This window comes from Syngnathus scovelli, chromosome 7 (genome assembly GCF_024217435.2).
Source record: "Syngnathus scovelli strain Florida chromosome 7, RoL_Ssco_1.2, whole genome shotgun sequence".
Lineage (NCBI taxonomy): Eukaryota > Metazoa > Chordata > Actinopteri > Syngnathiformes > Syngnathidae > Syngnathus > Syngnathus scovelli.
Genome location: NC_090853.1, coordinates 8,029,317 through 8,054,494, shown reverse-complemented (window position 1 = coordinate 8,054,494; position 25,178 = coordinate 8,029,317). Strand labels below are relative to the sequence as shown.

General features: G+C 37.8%; 3 protein-coding genes across 7 annotated transcripts in view; 1 reads left to right on the top strand and 2 right to left on the bottom strand.

Moving 5' to 3' along the window:
- The window catches only part of LOC125972532 (calsyntenin-2), a 140,584-nt gene extending 138,932 nt beyond the window's left edge, over positions 1 to 1,652 (top strand). Inside the window, exon 17 of the mRNA XM_049726282.2 lies at positions 167 to 1,652. Within this exon, the coding sequence (XP_049582239.1) occupies positions 167 to 346 (180 nt within the window). The 3' untranslated portion in view covers positions 347 to 1,652. The remainder of the gene's footprint in view (positions 1 to 166) is intronic.
- Positions 1,653 to 4,543: 2,891 nt separating this feature from the next.
- On the bottom strand, positions 4,544 to 12,509 carry LOC125972537 (SPRY domain-containing SOCS box protein 4). Of its 4 annotated transcripts, none has more exons than XM_049726292.2 (4): positions 12,198 to 12,509; positions 10,614 to 10,680; positions 7,303 to 8,200; positions 4,544 to 5,320 (listed from the first exon to the last, which is right to left on the bottom strand). In XM_049726292.2, the coding sequence occupies exon 3, from the start codon at positions 8,058 to 8,060 to the stop codon at positions 7,317 to 7,319; it is 744 nt and encodes a 247-aa protein (XP_049582249.1). In that variant the 5' UTR covers positions 8,061 to 8,200; positions 10,614 to 10,680; positions 12,198 to 12,509; the 3' UTR covers positions 4,544 to 5,320; positions 7,303 to 7,316. The 4 variants fall into 4 exon arrangements, with proteins under 4 accessions (XP_049582249.1, XP_049582247.1, XP_068507451.1 ...); XM_049726290.2 differs by having other exon boundaries at positions 7,358 to 8,200; positions 12,198 to 12,506; XM_068651350.1 differs by lacking the exon at positions 10,614 to 10,680 and having other exon boundaries at positions 7,358 to 8,200; positions 12,198 to 12,506.
- Positions 12,510 to 13,369: 860 nt separating this feature from the next.
- Positions 13,370 to 23,844, bottom strand: LOC125972536 (solute carrier family 25 member 36-A). 2 transcript variants are annotated; one of them, XM_049726289.1, is made up of 7 exons: positions 23,436 to 23,844; positions 21,640 to 21,804; positions 20,618 to 20,695; positions 18,472 to 18,572; positions 16,647 to 16,713; positions 15,957 to 16,246; positions 13,370 to 15,887 (listed from the first exon to the last, which is right to left on the bottom strand). In XM_049726289.1, the coding sequence occupies exons 1-7, from the start codon at positions 23,474 to 23,476 to the stop codon at positions 15,694 to 15,696; spliced, it is 936 nt and encodes a 311-aa protein (XP_049582246.1). In that variant the 5' UTR covers positions 23,477 to 23,844; the 3' UTR covers positions 13,370 to 15,693. The 2 variants fall into 2 exon arrangements, with proteins under 2 accessions (XP_049582246.1, XP_068507452.1); XM_068651351.1 differs by lacking the exon at positions 23,436 to 23,844 and adding an exon at positions 22,411 to 23,403.
- Positions 23,845 to 25,178: the final 1,334 nt, after the last annotated feature.

The window sequence follows — 25,178 nt, the reverse complement described above, 5'->3', positions numbered from 1 at the left end:
AACAATGAAAAATGAAAAAAATAACACTTGGAGAAAATACACGGAATAGGACTGCCATTGTAATGAAGTAAAAATGTGCACCTTTTTACATCACAATTTAAAAGGGAAGTGATCATTTATAACTTTTACAACTTCTTGGTTGTCATTTAGTACCTGCTTCTCTCAGAATCTGCAGGATCCCCAGGCCGCGGAGCAAGAGGTGAGTGAGGAAGAGGATGAAGATGAAGAAGAGGAGGATGATATCACTAGTGCAGAGTCGGATGACAGCGAGGAAGAAGTGGACGTCCAACTACCCAGGATGCAGGGAACGAAGTGTCTGAACTGGGACAAAACAATATCTTATTGAAATTCTCAATCAGAAACATTCACATGATCAATATGGCTGTAAGAAAACATCAAATGATGATGGCTGACACACACTAAAACAATCAGGTAGACGTACAAACTTTGTGGTATTGAAAAATGATGTAATATCGCCCCCCACTGGATTTAATTACACCCGGCCTAACACCTAGCACATAATGTAAAATAGAAAAATAAGAACAAATTAAAATTTTACAAAAAATTGAAATATAACTAGATTTACTGTTAATAGGTACAGTAAATGTCATTTCACAACAAAAGTCACACAATTTAGCAAAGCTTAATGAAACAAATTCTGCAAAGATTTCTGATACAAAATAATGCAAGTGGCTAAAATTTATATTATTATTTGGATTTTTGTACAATGTGTGATGTAGCCATCTTTATCTCGGCCCTTGCGGCAAAGTCAGGTGATTTTACTGAAATAGCATATTTTCAATGGAACTCTAAAAGTAACACACAAAAAAAAGATAGAAAAGTACAGTGCAGTGTCCAGATGTCATGTTAAACTCAACAAGGGATTCAAATTTTGTGTTTTGGGGTTACGCGGTGAATCCCCATGGTACATTTTTATACACAATCTTGTAAATAGAGAGTACAGTACCGTAAGTGATTTCCCATCTAAGCCTCTCCATCCTTACCCCAAGCATACAGACTGCACCCAGAGAACTTTCTCTCCACTTGTACACAACAACTATCATCATGCTTCATTTTCATATGCAGATGTTCGAATCTTTACTCTGCAGAAATAGTCAGTGGCGCCGCAGTCCCTTTATGTACATGTCAGCTCAGTGTTCAGTTGGGTTTGTTTGTTTGTTTGTTTGTTTGTTTGTTTGTTTGTTTGTTTGTTTGTTTGTTTGTTTGTTTGTTTGTTTGTTTGTTTGTTTGTTTGTTTGTTTGTTTGTTTGAGTGTTTGGATGTGTCACTATCTCCATGGATACCAGAACGAAGTCCATGTGGCAAGCTGTACATATTTTCAAAAAGAAAGCAGCCTTATGAGTTGTAAATGTGCATCGTTATGGGCAAAACAATGGCAAAAAGCAGCACACAACACTACAAACAGTGTTGCAGGATTTGGCGGACAATATGGCTGAAAACACTACGGTAGGATTCAAAGAACTTTTTTCATATCAACATACATGAAATGGCTACAAAGTAGAACCCGAGGTCCCTGATATAGACCAATAAGCACCCAAAAGAAACCTATTGTATAAAAGAGAATATAGTAGACTTTATACACACACACACACACACACACACACACACACACACACACACACACACACACACACACACACACACACACACACACACACACACACGCACATATAGGACTGTCTCAGAAAATTTGAATATTGTGATAAAGTCCTTTATTTTCTGTAATGCAATTAAAAAACAAAAATTAAATTAATAAAAGGCTTGCATTATTTCAGTTGATTTGTAATGAATCCAGAATGTATGATATTTTTGTTTTTTTAATTGCATTACAGAAAATAAAAAACGTTATCACAATATTCCAATTTTCTGAGACAGTCCTATATATATATATATATATATATATATATATATATATATATATATATATATATATATATATATATATATATATATATATATATATATATATAATATATATATATATATATATATATAATATATATATATATATATATATATATAGTGACACACAACTACTAGGAAAACCATAACTTTGTTGTTGTTTTTTTTCTTCTTTCCCAATATTTCATTAAACTCAATGAAGAAAACACCAATATTAGTTGAGCACAAGTAGTAATATACGTATATTTGGGCTATCCAATAGGTGCTGCAATATAAAATCTGATCCACTTTGACATGCAGTCTAATGTGTATTGACACAATGGATAGCAATAGATAAAAATGTGTCTCATAAACTGGAACACAATAAGGAGGGAAAATATTGATCAGCCCGTTGGAATTTGTGTTCTGCGTGGTGTGGTCAAGGTTGAGGTTAACGACACATTGATAGCACTTTAAGGGTGAGCGTTAAAAAGGAAGTCAACCCAAACCAATTGTCTTTACAATAATACTATGTTGTATGCTCCCCCATTAGTTTAAACACAGGCTTTTGATTACGATTCCATTGTGAAATTTGAGTCCACCTGTATACTGAAGCTGAACTGTGATATCTTAATGTCATTTTTGATTGACAGTAAGTGGCAAAATGCCATTCCTTGGAATGGAGTTAAGAAAAAAAAAAATATATATATATATATATATATATATATATATATATATATATATATATATATATATATATATATATATATATATATATATATATATATTTTGCTGATTAACTCATATTTCATAGACACAATATTTATCAGAATGCTGTGTTTAGCCTCGTACAAGGCGCATACAACATTATTGTGAAGAGAATTTTGGGGTTGACTTTTGCATAAAAAAAATGAAAAATAATGGGATAATCATGACATTTGAATATAATAATAATAATAACAATAATAAAACAAAGTCCCTTAGATGGTTTCTTGTTTTTTTTTTTTTTTTTCTTAGCTGTAACTCACCAACACAGAGTTATTGTCTGTGTTAAATGAACACCCTAAAATGGAGTATGTGTATACTGTAGCACAACTATATGTTCATGTAAAATACATGTCGTTTAAAGGTTTACCACATTAGTCTCGTGAGGTCATCCTTTTCACTACCTTACTCATCTGAAACCTTTCGGTGGGTTTTTCCATCAAGCCCTAATGTTGACCTGATGTGTTTTAGAAGAGGAGGACAATGCAGTTAACATGGAAACCTTGTATATTGTGTAAAACGTTGTTTTATTTATTTTATTTTTTTCTGGACTCTTTTGTCTGTTTTGCTTTGGAATGGTCAGTCACTACAGCACTTTCTGTAAATTGACCAATAAAACCCTGTTTTGGAATCTAGCCATCAATTTGCACATTGATCTTTTCGTATTTGGCATTAGATTTCCATCAATTTACTTACAATAGGAACACGATTTACACATCACATTTTAGTCTATATGAAAGAAGCATATGAAGTGTTTGACTCAAGAATGTTTGTTACATAAATATCACTGGCGTAGGACCGAAACCTCAATATCTAAATCCATCATTAATTATTTTGCTAATTATTGCTTTGAAGTGGTGGAAATGGCTTGCTCACTTTATTGATGTACACACACGCGCACGCTATATAATCCATAAATAAACATTACATATGCAGTACAGATTTATTCGTGGAAACCGTGCATTCACTAAGTGGAACGCAACGTACAAAATAATATTTATGTCACCATATCTAACTGAAAAAGGTTGCAACAACTAAAGATGACCAGAAGATGGGAGCAGTAGCCCAGTGCAAAACCTGTCTGCCAAATATTTGGTACATTGGGTTGATATGGGTGTGGTAATGTTTTTTTTTCCCCCAACACAAAGTGTTTGATGTAACTGGCTGTCTATTTTTCTAGAATGTGATAACTCTCCTTGTGAAATCACAATTTGATCAGGTATCTCCGTTTTACTGAACAAACCTTACAACTTTTGCAATGAGGGCTTATCAAATTGAATGCCACTAAAACATGGTTGTGTTGCCAATGCCAAGGAAAGCCACAGTGAGTAACTTAAATCACGCATTCTTTGTTTAAGTTGGCCCTGAGACAATCCCTCATTTATTACAAGTCGATACAAAAATCTGACACTTTAAGGAGTATTGGAGGACTTTTAAAAGGTAAACACGAAGAACCACAAAAAGTATGTATGTATTACTGTCCCAAGGCCAAGGTAAATCAAGTACGTATCTCGGGAATTCTAAAACTAACATAGGGTGATATAAAACCAAAGGAATTTTTTATTTTAGGCTACTTGTGCAGCTGAGAATGGCTTGTGAAGTTGTATTTCCTCAAATCACTTGCTTTTCATTATCGTTTCATTGACGTGGCAAGAAACCTTTTAGCGTCAAAATTCGTATACTTTGTCTCGTATCGCCATTTCAAATTGTCATCACACACGGATAGGTCTTTTGCTGGTGGGAGGAAGAATTTCCAAACCATCCTCTGTTGAATTGCTGATGATTTTCACTGCCCCGTTTCTTTTACCAGACACTCTTTAAGACAACCAATTGTATGGTTGTGTGAAAGTACATCATGAAATTGAGAGAGCACACATTGTAAGGAGGCGTTAGTTTTGCCAAGTTTATTGTTATTTACATTTAAAATATGCTTATGTCCTTAAAGTTTTCCAGTCCTGGAGACAAATCTCAAAATATGTAGAGATAAAAATAGTTTAAAAAAGTATTTTAGGGCTGAAACCCAAATTTAACACCATTTAATGGTTAAAAAAAAAACAGCACTTATAACTCTAAAAGTAACTAAATCAGTGATAGCACATGGCCCTTTGAGTTCATCAAGTCTGTTAGAGGTTTCTATCAACTGAGAAAGAAAAAATCTAAGTGGGAAGTAGGTAAGACTGCAAATCTATACAATATTTGGCTGCCTGCAGGTAGATACAGCAATTAAGGCCTTGAGGTATCTTCATTTGACTCATTTGCTTACGCCTGTGATTAACAGAAGACATTTCATTTAATCGCATTCATACAATCCTATAATCCTTTCCACAAATGAACAAGAAACCGGAGAATAAAAACATTGCATCATATTCATGCTTATCTTCTAGTCACAGTCAACGCCCTTGTTGACGTTTTCAGCAGATATCTGGGGTTTTAATCAAGTTCAATTGGAAGGGTCGCAGTGAGAGTAACAGGTGAACAGTACCTCCCACATTGGAGTTCCAGTGAGAGTGTGCGGGCGGACTTTGTCACTGGTACTGGAGGTAGTTCTTGAGAGTCTGAGGCAGCGGGAGCGTGTCGATGTGATGGATGCGCTCCCTTCCCAGAGCCAGGCGAGCTACTCTTCTACATAGCTCCATGAGTGGGAGGGGTTCCGCTGTAAAGGAGAAAAATGGTTAGGATCCAATTGCTGGTACCAACAAGCAACGTGAACTGCGTCATCATCTCATTGTAAATATTTGGACCAGGCCATCTGATTAAACGCTGATACAATCTTTTTCTTCAGACAGTAAATGCTGTTCCACAACTATGGCTAGCAAGTAAAGGACATCCCTTCATGGCAAACAAAATAATAGACTAGAAGAAATGTAAAGGAATGTATAAGAAATGTAATGCTAACTAAAACATACTGCTTGAATAAAAAGTTAAATTAATCACGTCATACTTTTGTGTATTGTTGTGTCCATGTTTTTGTATTTTGAAATGGTATCTCTTTTGCAAAATTAAACAAATACTAAAGGACAAAGTTTGGTAAAACAATCAAGAGTTCTGCTCATAATTCATATTATTTTGTTGTTTTATGTTGGGAACTTTTACCCATTATGTATATTCTTGAAAATAAATCAGCTGATTAATCAGTTATCAGAATTTGTTTTCCTGCCAATTATCCAAATCAGCCAAAATACCAGTAATGCCCTAGTACATGTTTTTTTGTTCATACAAATTCCAAAACCACATCTCCACTATTAACAACCCAGTAAAACACAAACAGTAAAAAAACAAGATAGGTGTCATTTATATAAAAAAAAAAAAAAAAAAAAAAAAAAAAAGAGAAAAAAAAGTTAAATTGGGTTCACTCGAATACAAAAGAGTTGGTGGAATGTTATGTTCCCTTTCACTGGTTGCTTTCCTTCAGTTTAATTGGTTGACTAAGCATTTTGTCATTAGCTGAAATGCCACAAGGCTTGTTGTCATGGAGACGGTTAAATACTGTATAACAATACAACAATAACAAATTGGACTGCTGGGACTTTAGATGGCACGAGTAGCGTTTCCTTTTTCTGACATGTATTCTCTCCTGCATGCATTCTTACATCACGGGTTGTTCCAGACCGCAGCCAAATACATCACGTATACAATAGGGCAAAGTGACCTTTATGAGAGCTAGCCAAATCTTCCAAATTCCCCTCCCTTTTCCTCCGGTTGTGCTTTCATGCACCGTGATATCCAGGGGCTCCGCTGCTCAGTGTAAGCCAGTGGTGTTGGGTCACCAAAAACGGATGAAAATGACAAAAACAAAGGCAAAACGACAAAGTCTGACCACCACCAAGTGGACCACCTGTGTTGTGCCACCTAGGTAAAAAGATGTTAAATGCTGCAAAGTGTGGCATTTACTGACGTTGGTGCTCCAATTCTTAATTAATAGATCAATCACCATGTGGGGAGAGAGAAGGTTTTTGAGACACATACAGTATGTATAGTATAACTCAAGAGAATGGCTGTGTGTTTGATAAAGAGTGGGGAACAAAATGTTTTTTCAACAGCTGCACGTCTGATAGCCCAGGAAGCTATTGCAGTTTTCCAAAAAATACAATATCAGCCATCACTTCGCCACAAAGCATGCAAACTATGCTAGACGCTAGAACGGGCGGCTACTGCATGGAGGTTGGCGGCTGATGTACAGACTCTGCGGATTTTTTTTCCATTGACAACTACGAGTCAAGCATTGCAAAAATGTTTGAAATTGTGCAATTTGTTGGGTAACAATGTGTTTTATGTTGTTGAATGTGATGCCGGTGAAGCAAAGCTGACACAAAATGCAAGGCAGGGGGAATAGAGGATCATATGAGGACCATCACAATTACATCGTTAAGCTTTTGCACGGTGATCAACTTGTGCTCATTGAAAACCTTAAAAAATAGAGAGAAGGTCAACAATGCACAAATAATCCCATGGCAGCCGGCTTTAAAGATGAGGGGCAGTCAAAATGTTTATTGGTGGATACCCTTCCAAAAAAAGGAATTCAATCACAACATCCAATGACAGTCATTTCCAAAATGGCTGACAGGAAGTTGATGCATTCAAACATTTATATTGTACTAGTATTTTAATTCGGGGAAATTGAACAGGGCTCTTTACCTTTTGACTGCCCCTCATGAATAGCTCGTCTTTGTGTTGACGGAGATGAACTTACGATCTAGTCCGTTGACGTAGCGAATCGTCACTTCACAGTGTCCCCACACAGCACTGACAATGGGATACAGTCTCTTGCCTTTTAACCCTCGAAAAGCCACTCCCAAATACTGTCCGTCCACCATGAAGCTCAATGAGCCCTCATCCATATCAAGTATTACTGCCAGGGAGTCTGGGAGCACAAAGGACTCATCTGGCTCAAGGAAGCAAGGGTATGTGGGAGTTGTCGAAGAAACGGTGTGATTCGTTCCATCGTGGTAGAGTCTGTTTCGACCCAGGTCCCAGCCCCAGGACTCGGAATCTGATCCCACCAAGGCGGTGTATCCCACTGAGTGTAAAGGTGCTTCGACTGTGGCCACTCCTACAACGGCATGAGTGCCTCTCTGTCTGGCTGGCCAGTGTATACTCCAAACATGGAGGCCCCTAGTGTAGCCCACTTTGCCTCGGATACAGTCTGTGCTCTGGGCTACTGGGTGTCGGTGGAACGTCAGCTTCTCGTCTTCTTTGACAAAGACGTTGAGAGACCGATCATCGGGATTCCAGGCGTGGCGTAGCTGAGTCTCGGGACTGGCCGGGGGCATATCCAGCAGTAAATCCAGTCTGGGTGGCCGGCAGAAATCTGGACCTCGCGGTCCTTGTCGCACGGGGCTGTATGAAGGCTCCCCATCCACTGACTTAATGCTCACTGCAATCTTCTGGCCCATAGTGAGGTGGTCTTAAGGGAAAGAGAGGATAAGGGGAGGGGATGAATGCACTAAGGATCCTAATAATTAAGTGGTATATCCTGACGTTAACTCATTTGGCATTGATATAGTCGACTCTTCTACCAGGGCGTATGTGACTCCTGAAACACAGACACAGCATAAATCTGTGAACGGATTGTGCAATCCATAAAAAACAAAATGAAATGGTGTATTTCTAAATCCAGGTAAGTGCTTTTAAGATAAGTAATATTCCCACTCACAATTTAAATGACTAATGTGCATCATCAAACTTTACCTTTCTCCTTGCAGAGCACACACAAAGGCTCCAAAATAATTTACTTCAGGGGTGTACTTCAGTTCGGTCCTCAAGAGCCTGTTTTAAGTGTAGCCCTATGACAACACACCCGATTCAAAAGATCGGCTCATCAGCAAGTTTTGCAAAAGCCTGATAACAATGCTAATGTTTTGAATCGGGTCTAGAGATACATCTAAAACAGGCTGGATAGGCGCTCTCGAGAACTGGACTTGGGTATCCCTGATTTATGTACATACTACTTGCACACTAACATGCATTTTTTGGTAACATTGTGGAAAGAAAAAAATTCTAATTCTAATATACGCAATTGCGCATATTATTATTATCTCAGCCTTTTCATCTGCCCCTTGGATACAGCACACCATGTGGCTTTCCCATAAGCTCTGGCCCAGCTGTGCTGCTCAATCCCCTGTAGTTTTTTCGCAAAGGAATATAAAAGGGCAGACCAAAACAAATGACACTGTTAATGTTTCTAATATAAATCTATATTGGGATGATGAATGACAATCCACTGATCACAAAATGATACTCAATTCTGTTCAACATCAATATAGCTAGTGCTAGTGATGTTTAATAAGGATTTTCAATAAAGACAAAGGATTGTCACATTGAAATCGCTTTCAGAATTTCAGTGTCGGAAATAGATCGAGAGACTCCAAAAGCCCGTTGGAACACTAACACGCAGGCAAAACTCGGGACATAAGTTCAGCAATATTTAAGCCAAGAGAGAAATGGGAACCCTGAGAAGATATCGCAAGACAGAAAGCACCGTAAAAAAAAAAACCATCCAGTGGCCTGTGAAACGACAGCTTACCATGAAAGCATTGCACCGAGCAGTCAGGAGTCTTTCACACAGAAATGTGAACACACAATCATAGCTGCCAAGTGAAAGAGTGGGACCACAGTTCTCAGTCCACAAGGGGGTCAGTAAACAGTCAACAGCAAGATGATTGTGGGATAGGGTACAGACAGCAAAGAGTCTGCTTGCGTGCGTGCGTGTGGGCGTGCGCTTCTGTGTGTCATAAGTCAGTAACTTCCAGCTTGTGACGCAAGGATGGAGAAAAAGCCTGGCTTCCCAGATTACAAGAAAACAGCTGCTGAAGGAGACAGCCAAGGAAGAAAGGTGAAGAGGAGCCAGGGCTTATAGAGGAGCACACTTTTAGTCCCGAAGCAGCTACTCGACAACCCCTTCAAAATTGGCAGCACATAAGATGCATAACGCTAGAGTCAGGATTTAGTCTCCTCCCCCTTGCAAACATACACTTGCACATGGGGGACATTGTTATTTCCAAAGTACACATGGGTTTCAGCTCAAGCCGCTCAAGCACACTGACATAAATTAAATATGCAACGATGGGGCTCAAGCACATTGACATAAATTAGATGAGTGACGATGTCATCGCAATAGCAACAATTGCTTTCAACATGTGCGTACATGAACAGTGTGTCTTTGGTGTTAAACTTCACGCAGTGGTTACAGCTAATGGCAGGGAACAGCAAATGTGTCTGAAAAATCGCTGCATTGGATAGCCAGTGTGAAAGAAACTTCTCAGAGATGCACTGACAGCTAAAGGCAGTAAATGCAACTGAGGCAGACAGAAAAAATGGGGTGTCACTTTTGTAGTTCATTACCTCAGTTTAAAAAAATGTATAAAGGCAAAATACTGATGGGATACCGTAGCATGCTGTGAGGTGTTTAAATTGCTTTTGTATTTATTTAAAGGAGGTGTATGTATGTATAAGTGTGTGTATGTATAATATCTATATGTATGTATGTATGTGTGTGTATATGTATATATATATATATATATATATATATATATGTATATCTTTAACAAATCTGAAAATGGACAAATCTTGACGGAATCAAGCAAATGTGGTTACAAGGGGTAGAGCTAGATAAGCCTAGGCTTCCTTCTACTCCCTTTTGAACAAATAAGATTTTTTATGATAAAGTGAAAATTTATAACGCAATGTTTTTTTTTCTTTTTTTTCTTCTCTATTGTACTATGGAGTTATTATTTTCAGTATTGTTACTTTCTTTCTTGTATTTCTTTAAATGTTCGAAATAAATAAACAAAGTAACTGCAATTGCAGTTGAAAGTCACCCGTTGAAGAACTACTTTATGACTGTCAATTTTGCTGAGTTTCAAATGGGTAAGAATTGTTTTCTACCGAAACTGAGCTTGCAAATTTTGCTTTAATAATTTCTGCAACTTGTCTAAGCAGATGGTTACCTCGATGTTTGCCTGTAGAATTCTCAGGTACACTTCTGAATGCATAGTTTAAGGATGGTGAGTCACCCTGGAACAGACAAAAAATACATAATTTAGAGGTTTCAAGGTTTAACTTTGTTATAAATAATTCAAGTATTCAACACGTAATGTTTTGTCAAGAAGCGGTGATATTGAGAGGCAAGCAGGCAATGTGAATTATATCAACTTTTCACCTCATATTTAAGCATAAAACCAATGTAACAGATTATTTATTTATTTTTTTTTTTATTTTTTTATTTATACTAAAGTTGCACAATGCTTACTTTTTTTATTAAAAAAAAAAAAAAGAAAAACTTGAATGGGCAGACATCCTTAACATTTCAATCCAAGAAACAAGAAGTGTCCATAGCAGCTCCAATTGCTTCCATCAGTTAATCCGTCTGACCATCTGCTGGTACAGCCACACAAAATGCCATTTGATATGGACGATAGCCTGGCCAAGGGGTGCTAGGCAGATGGTGTGCTTAAATCCAAAGTATTTAATTAAATGACATCTTTACCCAAACCAGTAATTAACTTGAACAAGATTTAAAGATAAACATGATAAACTGGAATAGTTGCAAGCCAAACGGCGTGAAGACTTGTGTTAATTGAAATTGCAACCAAACTATGCCCTGGAATACATGAAAACAGTGGTCTAAATCGCAAAATTAATTATATATTAAGACAAATGTACTGTAAATACTGCAACTGCGAAACCAACTTTCAAAAATGCCATTGCTGTGCCCGTGAGTCTTGTATGAAAGTAAAACACAGTGGTGCCATGAGCTATACTTTATAAAATCATAACACAGTAACATAACTAAATAGACTATAAAAATTAAACAATTTGAGTTTCATAATTTAATGCTGCTGTCCAATTGATGGTGCTGCTCTTGCAAGTGTCCGTCTTGGCCACTCGGGGGCAGTATCGTACTGCGCAGTCAAGCACAGACAAAGAGGAATATGTATGTCATACATACAGTAGACACCTAAACTTCTTAAACTTTCTTTCGGGTAACTAGATGTCATTAATAAATATTTATTTTATATGTTTTATTCTATACACACTCTGAGGAGTGAAATGCTAGATAATTAATTTTGACTGGTGTTTTCATTTAACATGATCAGTGTCTTCACGTAGATAAAAATTATCATAAATAGATAAAATCATTGAATTAAAAGTTATTAGAGCAAAAGTATCATTTGCTGCCCTACTCCACTCCCCACTAACCAGGAATATGACTCACAACCAACTTCCTGTTTGCTTACACGCGCAACAAAACACGCTCAACTGGTATGAGAATAGACCGTCTGGTACATGCTGAAAGTATGCATCAGTCTTCAGATATCGGAAAATGTTTTAGCCTTGTTAATACTACGATTTGTCAATTTTTGAAGGACAAAAAAAACAAAACAAAAAACTAACACGACCAGATCTGTAATCGAGTACGTCCCCGCCGCGTAAACCCAAATAATCAGTACGTTTGGAGAAAACTTTATGCTCACGGAAATATAGTTGGACACTAGATGATTCGTCGTGTAAAACAGAGTTTTAAAACTTACCTAAAGTAGACGCTGCCCTCCGACACAAACTAAGCAGCTTGCAGAAGTTGCAACAAACCAATGAGTTTCCCTGTTGCTCAAATAAAAAAAACAAGTCCCAACACGCCTTAGATAAAAAATAGAAAGACCTAAAAACAAACGTAAAGCTTGCTTGATGGCATGCCTACTATCCAGATAGACGAGGGAAACAAATCAGACGACTTTCTTTGTTCTCCGTGGATAACGTCTAGTCCGTGGACGTGGTTTACTGTGTTATCACCGTCCGGTCGTCCATGTGTGCCTCCCTGTCGCTGATTGGCTGCAGGTTGAGGATCACGAAAAGGTAACTGGCGTCAAGTCAGCTTGCGTGATCACGCGTTCTCTCGCGATGTTTGCAACAATAAGCGTTTGTTGGGGTATGCACAAAATATACTTATATTTTGCTTTCACAGTGTGATCACTAAGCAATTATGGACTGATGGTATATTTCTATGAAGCATTTGAAAGCCCCCATATTCTTAATCTGATGGATGCTATTATACTGAAGTACCCCAAGTGACTACAATTTCGAATATCTAATTGTGTTTTTATTGCTGTCATTGATGCAGACAAGGTGAACATTTATAAATTGAATGTATATGGCCTATTGCAGTCTTACTCTTCATATTCGTATTTGAAGTTAAGTGACAATTTTAGCATCAATGCGTCTTTGCTTTCTTGCAGAGATGAGAAAATGCACACGTCATTGTGAAAATGGTACCTTATGTCAATGTGTTAAACTTTCCATACAGGTCCACGAAAAGGCAAATTGAAAGCAAGTCTTCTGTATCAACATCTGATGAAAACAAGACTTGTTGGTTAGAACATGAAGATATCTAAGATATTTCCACTCAAATATTGTTAATAAAATTGTATTCTACATTTAGAAAGTCTGCATTTAAAATATGCATGCAACCATATCTGAAAGGATTGCATTGCTTTCATGTTAGTGTTGTTGGCTGAACGCATGTTTTGGAAACAAACTTGGTACTTGGCCTGTGATATTTTGTTTGCCTTCTGTTGATGCAACGTTCTGCAGTTGAGACTCAGAATGCAACATTCTGGGATAAGAAAACTAAGTCAGCAGACTCGACAAATACTGCCACCTGTTGATAAAATACCATATTACAAGACTAGACCCCGTGAATACAGCATGAGTTGCACTCTCGAGTTTATTGACTCACATATTCAACAAAACAAGTGATGACAATGCATAGATGGAGCCACACTTAAAGTAGGCTCATCAACAACATCAACTACAACATGGAAAAAGGTCAGCAGGAGAAAGGCAACAATTTATTTAAAAAGATAAAAACCTGCAGTTCCTTTACTGAGTGCATACATAATTCCTAGTTTTACGCTCAAGACATGACTGAATGACAGACTGTCATTTAGGCAAACACACACAACACATACACTCACAAGCACACGATGCAAACATGTGTAAAACAATAACCATTGGATGAAAGGAAGACTGTATGAACAGCAGGCAGACATGCTGTACAATATAGTTGAAAAAAGATGCATACTTAAGTTGTATTAATATATTTCCAGTTCAAGTTAATTTTGCTGAAAGTAAATACAATATTTGTTTAATTGTGATTTTCTGACAGCATTCAACATATTTTGGGGGGATGAGTCAACCACCTTTTTATGGTTTGATAAAACTAACCCATCTATCTGACTGACAAACTTTAAACCCAATTCAAGCAGAATGAGCTTGGTCACCCAACTTGTGCTCATTGATGTTAAGTGTCTGCAAAAATGCTTACAAGAAGAATAAGCTAATGCACTACTCACAGCATCTGACAAGGGGTCACATAGCTGGGCGATTTCCAAAATCCAAAGTACAGGTTAGGGGTTAAGCAATTTAAATGTCCAGTCAAAACCGCCCTTTCACTAAAGCTGGGCAGATAAAAATGTTTCAACATGTAGCCAGTTTGAGCTAAATTAAAGTGACCAATCACAGCAAAAATTGAAATTAGATTTACTGGTTGTAAGCAGTCAATTTGATCTAAGGACAAAAGCCAGTGACAGAATAGGTTAATAATTTAGTATCCATCTTAATCATTATTAGGTAACAAATACTGTTTAAAATCTATACTGTATAAGCAGCAATGAACAACTAAGTAAACTGTATATTAAAACAAAAACTTCAGCAATTATAACATGTATTTATTAATGTGCGTTTAAGACCGTCATATTATTCAAATTCATCGACACAAACTGACCCTCCAAATTCCAGGGCAAAACAGGATTGTCCTGAACACCAAATATGGATTTTCTAAATGAGGAAAAGGAATAAAAATTCCCCAAAAAGATTGTGAGACACCATAAGTACAGGTAGGTATTGGAGAGATCAGATTTTCACAACTGGAGGGCCAATGGTCTCTCTAATACAGACGAATAGATAGTTTCATTTGCCTTACCAGTCAGACAAATTACATTATATTATTTAAGCAAATATTTAATATATCAATATTACAATGTTAAAACTATTTATTTCACGACTATTAAAAATGTTTCAGTGTTTTGCTTCCTTAAACCTGCATATGTATTTACATTCCAGTAGATATAAAGCAGGCCAAACTATGTGATATTATTAGTCCTGTACTGTAACTCAAGAATAAACTGTTAATCTCCTTCTGGTTTTATGTGGGGATGAGATCATTCTAAATGCATAAAAAGCAAGAGCAGAAGGGTGAGGTCAGGCATGTCCAGCTCTAGTCCTGGAGGGTCGCTGACCTGCCTTTTTTCTGTCTTCCTGCTACAACACACCTATTCAAACGATCAACTCATCAGCAAGCTCTGAAGAAGCTTCATAACAATCCTGATCATTTGAATTAGGCAGGACAGCGACCCTCAAGTACCGAGTTTGGACACCCCTGGGTTAGGTCGTTGCAAAACCCAAGTTGACTGTCCTGTATACGATGAAACCTAGGTTTCTCTAAGTGCCTGAAATTCCACAATACCTTTGTGCAATTAAATTACTTCACATTGTGGAGAGTTCTGTTAACCGGAGCTTCACATCCGTCCACCAAGCATACGTGTGTCCTAAATCACATCTTGTTTATACACAAGGCACAATCTACATTTCACTCAAAATTGCTTCATTACAAATTTGGCAGCACAACAAACAGATCTGAGAGGTCAGAGGCATTATTACTTATTAAGTGCAACTACAATTTTCAAAATTATTATTGCGGGGATGGGAGTCGTATGAATAGTTCTGAATAAGATAGAGCTAATTTGGACCTCAACACCCCAAATCGCATGGGTTCCATTCAAACGTCCTTGTGCCTTTGGTAATAAAACAAAACCTGTCACTTAAAATCATCAGACAACATTGAGATGCCGCCTCTGTCATTACGTGCGCATGTTGTAGCTTATCAGCAGGTTTTTCCATGTTCTTTTGTCTCTCCAACACTGAACAAGGGCCGGATTACAAGGGTCGAGTTATAGTAAAGGAGTGAAGCCATTAACCATTCAGGATGTAGACCACCATCTCATAGGTGCACATCATGATAGCGGTGTTGGGAATCTGCCGTACCAAGTGGGTGGTGAGGCCGCGGTACAGAGCGCGAAAACCCTCCTCTTTAGGAACTGTCGTTAAAGTCTGGAAGAAGGAGCGGTATCTGGTGCCTTCCTCACGTAGCCGTGTGCGGATCACTTCTGCAAAGAGAAAGGACAGGTTGAAAACGATAGACAAATCTGGGCGATTTTTATTTGCATCACGCTCACCATGAGGATAAGCCATGGATGTGGCACATGTCTTGGAAGTGGCAGCAGCAAGCATCATCCCCACAAAGTCTGAAGCATCCTTGGATACCTCCTCTTGTTCGTCCATGTTCTGGGGGGCTTTGGCCTCTAAGAGCCGCCGCTTGATGTTTTCATAGATCATAAAGTGGATCACAGTCTCTGAGATGCCAGCATAAGATGCTGACATGCCCCTGTAAAAACCTCGTAGGCCATCTGACTGATACACCCGGCGCACACATTCAAATGCACTCATCCTATGCTCCCCTCGATTTCTGAAATTAAAACAAAAATAAAAATGAGAGAATAACTCCAAGATGTCTGACCGCCACTTGGTCGAGCAAGAAAAAACGTGAAGAAAAAAAGACAAGCAGAACTTGCAAAGAAATAAAAATGGTTTAATGTCATGGTTAAATTTCCAAGGATTTAACCAGTGACTCAGATTACTGTATCAGAATTTCAAAGTAGTGTCTTGTGTTTGGGGCCAAATAGATTAGGCATTTTTCTCAAATGGGGTGTACTCATTACTGTTGAATACAGTAGATCCTCATTTTAGTTTATTCCCTCCCCTTTGAATTCTGGGATAGGTGATGTTTCTTATGGTTAAGAGCCAACCATTTTTTTTTTCTTCACGAGATAAAAAGTACGGCATCACAATGTTGATTGACATTTCACCTGGCATCCAGCTGTAGACGAGTCTTTATAAGCCATATTGGATTGGTTGCTGTAATGGCTGTAAAACCTACAGAAAGAGGGGAAAAACACAATGTTTTCAATTAGAAGAAACGAAGCTAATATGCAGCTAGTGACCAAATAATCTGCCAGAAAATAACTCCCGACTATTTCTTTCGAAACACGTGAAAATTGGTTTTAACAAAGACATAAAAACTTGACAAAGTATTTGGCTTCATTTTAAAAATTACCCGCAATAGAGGTAATTGCCTGTTAAAAATCACCCAACTGCAATTGAATCGCGTCCAATGCAGGGTGAACCCAGACTCAGGGTTAGGTGGGACTGGGTCTAGAAAAAAATGAGTGGATGGACATCACCCTATCACAAGTCACTGCAGCCCACTTGGATAGCTCTGCGCAGGGGAGTCTGTGTGACTAATGCTGACCTTGACTGCAAAGGTCTGAGTCATACTGTGCTAAAAATGGCACTGTAGTGTACCTGTGAGATTTAGCTTTACACAGACAGATGACTTTCAGACTGCAGCTCCAGCAGCTTGAATGACCCACATTGTAAAGTTGTGCCTTCCCGGCTGGATCACAGCTGCAAAGGGGTACATAACGTTTCTTGAAATACGTGTCACAGAAAAACGTGTACTCTATTTGAAAAGGGATCTTTTGTCTTGTTGCGTTTTATGATGCACTGTTTAAATTGCAACAATAAGAAGCAGGTCATAAAAACATGACGATAAGGGTTACTGACGCGTGATTTATATTTTCACAAAAAAAAGGTTTACTCAAAACACATTAAAATAAACTTCATAAAAATAAAATAAACTTGAAAAAAAAACTTAAAATAAAATTGATAAAGTTATCTACAGTAGATATAAAGTCTATCGCTTTATTAATTGTAATTTTTATATCTATACTTTGTTATTTTTACTCAAGCCACTTTGGCTTATTTGTTTTAAATTCATGCTGATTTATTTGTCAAAGTTTATATTTTGAAAAATAAATGTTAAATTAAACTGAATTCCAAAACAAGCACAAAAAATTGTATCATTGAGTAAAAATTACCAGTAACTTGGAGCAAGTTCAAATGAGAAATATAACCATTCCTACGCATAATAACAGTTCTTATGAACCTTGTCTACCGAGTCCTTGTCTACTGACCCGAAGCCCCCCAACTACCAAAGAGATTCCTCATGCTCGTGCGATTGCGTACGCTCGCCGATCGAAAGTGCGGCATAACTTTGTTCAAATAAACGTGCAGTCTCAGCGAAATACCTTTGATGAGAATACATATATTATCCTCGTGCTGAAGTCACAATTAGTTAAGTAAAACAATAAAATGACAATAGGCAAACAAGTTAAATCCGCTATATGAAGAACGACACGTGACCAAACACAAAAAAAATTGATTAAAATATTTAAAGCCCAAAAAATGTAATTTTCCTGGTGTCGTTGTACGAATGTTAAATACATTCGCATTACTTTACTTATTCTAACAAATATATGTTACATACGCAGCTTAAACATTGCCTTTTGTCATCTTGAGTGAATAATGCAAGATTTTGAGGCATTTTTACAGTCGTACTGCAGGCAGTACATCGGAGATTGCCTACACACGTACAGCATGAAAAAGAGTTGGCAGTTTAATATCCGAAACAAGCAGTGTTGGCATTCAGTGATTTCTCTAACAAACATATGGACAATCTGGTAGGATCGGCATTTCTCCGCATTCTTTTTTGATGCATACAGTCGTCACTGGGTTGAAATACTGTAGATTAAAAACATTCCAAAGTGGGGATAAGAGAGCTTGCGCATATACCTGCCATTCCAGCTGATACCATATGAACCTGTGTGGAGTCAGGTTCCAGTACATTGTTCAGTTTCTCTTTGGCTGTGGAGTAAGCAGCAAAGTAGATGGCTCTGTTGAGACAAATCACACAGGCTAGCATCACTAGGAAGCAAAATATTTTTCATGCCATTATTCTGTATTATTAGTCTCATTTAAGATTGTGCCTCCAACAGATGCATAACAATGCATTGACGAATACGCTTATCAGCGGTGTTAAACTCATTTTTTCGCGGGCCGCATTGTAGTCATAGCTTCTTTCGGAGGGCCATTATGACTGTCAACCCAAATAAATGTATGAGCACCTCATATTATATACAGTAAAAGCTACAAAATAAACTGACAAATAACTCATTTTCAAATTAGACGAGTAAAAACTGGTCAAATATAAAAAAAAAAAAAAAAAGATATTATCAAAAGTGAAGACAATTTGCAATTCTAGTAATGACACGAATTTGATGCACAATTTGTCTTCGCGGGCCACATAAAATGATGTGGCGGGCCGTATCTGGCTCCCGGGCCTTGAGTTTGACACCTGTGGCTTAAATTAACAAGTGCCCGCTTTCTGACATCTACATACATGGATTTTCACATGACCCCCATCCAATATTATTAGGTCTATTTACTCAATGAAACAACCCGCATGCGCACATTGCCTTAATCTGTTGAACAACGCTGGAAGGTAAATTGGTGACAGCACAAAAGTAAACTGCTTCCGGTGATCCTAACTGAGACCTTCTCACCCTTTTGGTGGTAAATGTCATTCGCGGTTTGTTGTTGCTGGAAAAACCTGAAATACTACAAAGTAATGCCACCCATCAAGAGATGCTGTTGAACCCAACTTAACTATTGCGCAGTTCGAATTTTCATGAGTGGCCGACGATTAGCCACCCGTTTTCTTACACGAGAACCAGAAAACTGCCGACAAGACCACGCATGCCAGATTTGGCAAAATTTAGTAAAGTGTCATGTATATTTCCTGAACTATTGCAGCACAATGCAGCAAAAATTCTTAAGCGCTGGTAAGGAATTGACAAAAAAACTTGAATTTCAAATGTAATTGAGTGGGCAAACACCTCAGAGACGCAACTATTTGCATGCAGCAGTTGCCAAATGTATTTGAAAGATTAAGAAGAGGACGTGGCTGTCTCTCTCTCTGTTCTAGTTTTACCTAAGGGTTGATTGTAGTCAAATTCTTGTATGCTAAACTAGACCGTCAAACAGTTGTTACAAAACGGAAAAAGGCACGGCAAACTCTCGTAGAGCATGTATTTAATTATTTAACTGTTTCCTAGCGCAGTTACATCAGAAGCCACTGCACAGTTGAGTAATGCCAATAAACACTCTTGAAATGCTTAGCAAAGGAAGCTGCAGGCTCCTGTCATTAGCCACCACTTTATTCTATCATGATAATGATGATAAATACTGACTCTCACTGACACCTGCTGTGGCATCAAAAGACTTTTATCGGGGCTCCTCTGTCTTTCTCTATTCCTCCTTCTCTCTCAAATAGATGTTTCTACATTCCACATTGTGCTTAGGAAAAAGTAAAGCTCCTGAGAATCTGAGTTTAATTTTGACAGAGCAAAACGCCATAACGCAGATAGTGAATGGTGGAGCAAAACACAGACAATACAGCAATACTGATTTAGGATTTGTCACTGTTCCATATGGTATATGGAACCTACATTGGTATTAGTATATTGCTCCTAGGTGGTTTAATTCTTGATTCTTGATTCAATTATGTTCTTACAGTAGGGTTTTATAATGTACAATATTATATAGTGCAATATACTTGATCAAAAAGCACATCAGACACTTTTTTTTTTTTATCAGGGGCTGGAGCAGATCAATTGCATTTATATTAAATCTAATGAGGAAAAAAGATTGGAGATACAAATGTTCAGAGTTATATATTATATAAAATATAACTCTTATCTCAAGCCAAAAGTGTCGTAGCAGGGGAGAAAAAATAATGGATTCAAGATCAATAATCTCATGGGTGATCAGTGACGGAATGAAACCGTGGCTCTGTACATTATAATGAATGGTGAGGTGGCGAGAGATTCCAACTCCGAGCTGCTAATGTAACGAAAGCGATATGTTGTGACCAACCCACCTGGAAGGTGCCACGCCCACCAGGTTTGGTCCCAAGCCTCTGAAGAGTGAGCGAGGTCCTTCCTTCTCTATAATTAATCTGAAAATGGACATAGAAGAACAAATGTGATGCTACAAGATTGCACTAATATTTAACATTACTACCCTTCACTGAAGAAGACTTTTTCTACTTGTGCCGGGTAGTCAGGTTGTATAACATTCCGATTGGTCTTATAAAACTCTGCAGGTATTGCCATGCTCGCTGTTGCCAATAACATGGCTTGCTATGATCACATTTTACGATATGAAAGTATGCGTTCTTCATTCTTAAAAGAACTAGTTGCGTAAATGACGAACAATTCATTCATTAAAAAAAAATCATAGTACACAATAAAATCTATTTATGATCCATGCATTTTGACTAAGATTCAAGTGGCTCATGGAAAGCTTCGCACGCAGAATTCAAGCCACAAATCCACTTCAGAAGTTGGCATCTTGGCAAACGAGCGATAGAACACGAAACCATCCAAGCTTTATTTAAAACTTTATACTTGTGCTGCATCTAACTTTAGAAGCAGTATGATGCACTGTACTTACTGTACTTAAAGCAACACACCACTCCCAATTCATTTTCCTTCATTCTATTAGGCAGTTTGTGTGGACATTAATAGTGCAAATATCAATGGCATTTGATTCCCTGATAAAAGGTTTAAGCCGATTAAGTATCAAAACAATGACAGACATTTTTGACAAGTTCACAATAATGAATGTGTTGTCACACGGGCTGTAACACACTGCTGCTTATTTTGGAATTATTTCCTGATCTATTGTGCCCAAAAAAAATGCCATATGGCATCACTCCAAAATTTAACACACAAGTTTGTGATGTTTTCCAAACATGGGTGATACATTGGCCTTGTTGGACTGAACAAGGCAAGACTTGGATGAGCAAGCATCAACTGGAGCCAAGCTTCCTTGACAGCGAAATGCAAGATGGATTGTATCATACAAGAAATGCAACAGAGCTGATGAATGAGAACTCACTTGAGGCAGTGCAGGGGACCTGGTGGAGACATCCGAGCCACACTGGCCCCATTAACGGTACTCAGATGAACCTCAGAAACATAGAGACTGATGGATGATGACTGCAGACGTGTCTTCACTACTTCCAGTGGGCAAGTCAATATGGCTCCTACAGTGCCACCACATCTGGTAAAAGAAAAAAGTCAAAATCTTCTGATTTCAGTCTCTCAAAAGTAATTACTCTCTATTTTATGTAGTCCTCACTGAAAGCAGACATATTGTTTGTTCATCCATTTATTTACAAACAACAGCTTTTACTACGCCTATACATTTTTGCCTGTACTCTGACATAATAGCAACCGAAAAGTAAATGAACCATCATCTTTTCATGGAAAAATATCATTGTCGGTTTAATTTATTTAAAAAAATCAGCATTATTTGCAGCTATAGCACAAATACCTGCAAAATCTATTTTTACTCCATTATTCGATGGCATAATTAAAAAATGATCAACACTAACATCTTTTGTAGTCACGGCCCTAGTTGACTATACGTGAAAGACATGGCCCAACCTGGACTGGTAACCTGCCATTCACAGAACAATCTCACAACGTTGTATAATGTTGCCAGTGTCTTTGTGGCATTCTAACGATCTGTAGCATGTAGGCAAGCTAAAGCAAGAATCGGAATGCTTTGTGTTTCTTGTGAAATAACAACAAGCTACTATTCGTTGTGACATTCAATCAAATGGTGGCATAATAGGTTTAGGAACGTGCAAACAGCAGCAGATACCTTATGTCTTTACTTGTTGACAAGCTTGAGAGTGGTGTCACCTACACACTGACAATTCACTGATAATGTTTTAACAAAATGGACATCTTATATGAGGTTGTGGGACAAAAAAAAAAAAGCTAAAACAGGGGATAACAAATATAAAAACTTGCTTTGGAGAAGTTCGGTCATATGTCCCATTTAAGAAAAGGAGCGGAATAGATTAAAAATTTGGAAATCATATTGCCATAAAAAAAAACAAAGGAACATTCTGTTTACGCCATATTATTTAAGCCGACAATATAAAAGGAAATAATCTGAAAATATACGATGCAAATCGAATAACACTAATGGGTCAGGTCATACCATAATAGAGAACGTGCGGTTATCTTTAGTCAGGGGATCATTTACAACGTCAAAGATAAGAGATGTCAACAAAGTTTTTGCCGGGATCATTGGTTTTCTTGCACGAGCCTCAGAGAATAAAGCAGTATATTAGTAAAAAGGATCATTTGTATGTGCAACAGTGAGAAAAAAAGCAAGGTTGGAAAATACTGTGCACAAATGGATGCATAGTCATGACCTCGTTTTCAAGAAATAAGTACATTTAAAGAAATACGACAGGAAATCCCGCGTTTGGTAGTTCCAATTTGAAAGAATGGCGTGGCGGCGCGTGTATCAGTCGCATACCGATGCATTGTATTTTTATTTTATTTTTTTACTTTTAGCTTCTGGTGAGAGCCTAGGTCAAACACAACAAAAATAAATATTGATTTAGAATTTCAGCGAGGGCGCCCGCCCTCATACGTCCACCTCTGCCTGACGTTTCACTGAAACATTGACATGTCATTGATACGTAAGGCTTACGCAAATATGCCCGAGAGATGCAACTTGACCTGAGGTGAGCGGAGCACCGCAAAGCAAGTCAACCACATCATTTGAGCCCCCCGATTGTTTTGGATCGGCGAGATTGAGCGACGACAGACGATGGCGTGGAGCTAGCGCTAGCTCTCGCTGTAAATGGCATGAGAATATATTTTACTCACCCTCCTGCAAAAAGATGAACTAGTGTATCTCTTTGACTCATTGTGTCTCATATTCGGGAACCGTCAACTCGCAATCATATAAGAGACAACTGGGAGTCAATACTCAGCAAGCACGTCTGTGTGTTGTTGTAGAGGTCAGTCAGTCAGTCAGTCAGTCAGTGTCTGCTGGGGAAAAACGACGGCATGCACTTGCTCCCCTTGCTAGCCAGCTTGCAACGCTAGCACTGTCTTCCGGTGGGAAAATCCTTGTTAGAGCGACAGGTCAGCGTCGCCACCTTTACAAGCGGTATAGTTCATCATTCGTGTGGTTCTAGTGAATTCTTGCCTCTCACGCGGTACAGCAATGGACACGCACCCAACAGGCTTGTCTGACAGCCATGAAGGAAGTCTACTGCATGTAGTTGAATGAAAAAAACAATACAAAAGCTGTGATTGGTTAAGGGCTTCTGTGGCCCCGCCCATCACTTTTTCTTCACGCGTTAGCTCTTTTATTTTGTAGGGCAAAGATAGCCTGCCAGCTGATAAATTGCCAGAAAATGCGGCTGATCTCTGTTTCAACTACAAGCTAAATACTTATTATAAAGTAATGTTGCCTTATTGAAGGGTTAACTAGTACTACAAAGTGGCTTTACTATTTTTTTTATCAAATTCATTCCCTTATCGCAAAATTTGTGTTGCATCATTTATTTTCAAAATATCAAAATAAAAGGCAGGAATTAAAATGTGTTGTTTTTGCTCTACTTTCGAATTTATTTGTTTATTTTTTTACCAATACCAAGTTTTGCATGTAGTAAGATGTGCATTGTGTCAGTCTAGCAATTAGAATATTGTAATAGATATAAAACACTTTACCCACAATGTGTAGAATTAATATGTAAAGCATACAAAGGTTCTAAGCACTTATGTAACCATGTGCACATGTAACTGAGAGAGGTGAACAGTAACTCTCAACCTTGTAGACCTAACGAGGTTTTCCAATTTGGGCATGAGAAACAAATCCTTACGCACCTAATTTAAATATGGCTGCAGCCTATTAAAATCGCAGGATCATGTGCTGCAGTTGCATCAAGTAGTGTCTGACTGACTGTAAGACAGCAAAAGGATCTCCAAGGGGTCACTGTTTGTTGAGTTATCTTCTTGTCTTCTATAACAAGGGTTTTCAACTGGTTTTGTCCAAGGGACCACAATATAACCAAGAAGCAACCAAAAACCTAAACTTTCCCCTTGTCGGCAATATTTCACCCTTGGGAATTGTTTTTTGAAAGTAAAATACTGTATCTCCATATTTGTTCTTGATGTTGTTCTGTATTCTTAGATATATTCAAATAAATAATTTTCAGACTGTAAAAAATTGCAAAACATTGCAACACGTGTGAACTTGGCTGAGTGTTTTTGTTCTGTTAGTCTGCTTTTCTGAGCTGTACAGACATACATCCACTCATATTTACAGTTCTTCCATGTAGGTCTATTTCTGGAAATGGTCAAATAAAATGTTATTTTGAACTTTGAGAGCAAACATTCTTTGGGGTTTTAGGTTGCCCCGTGAACACAAACAAAGACGTAAAAGGTATGATGCAAAATATAGTTTGTGTGGTTAATTATGGTCGTGAAGTGTTTTCGTAGATTCGACAGGAATATTCATGATTCTGGTAAAAAAAAAAAAAAAATCTGAACACATAAAACAAAAAAATTGTGGACAATATGGAAAAAAAACTTTCACGAAATAGGCCATTTTTTTTTTCG

Excerpts from the sequence above, each read along its gene's own strand:
- LOC125972536 (XM_049726289.1), bottom strand. The coding sequence starts at position 23,476 with ATGAGTCAAAGAGATACACTAGTTCATCTTTTTGCAGGAGG. Across the intron at positions 21,805-23,435 it reads GTTCATCTTTTTGCAGGAGG|ATGTGGTGGCACTGTAGGAG; the intron begins GTGAGTAAAATA and ends TTCTTTTACCAG. Across the intron at positions 16,714-18,471 it reads GGTATCAGCTGGAATGGCAG|GTTTTACAGCCATTACAGCA; the intron begins GTATATGCGCAA and ends CTCTTTCTGTAG.
- LOC125972537 (XM_049726290.2), bottom strand. The coding sequence starts at position 8,060 with ATGGGCCAGAAGATTGCAGTGAGCATTAAGTCAGTGGATGGGGAGCCT. Across the intron at positions 5,321-7,357 it reads CTACGTCAACGGACTAGATC|CGGAACCCCTCCCACTCATG; the intron begins GTAAGTTCATCT and ends TCTCCTTTACAG.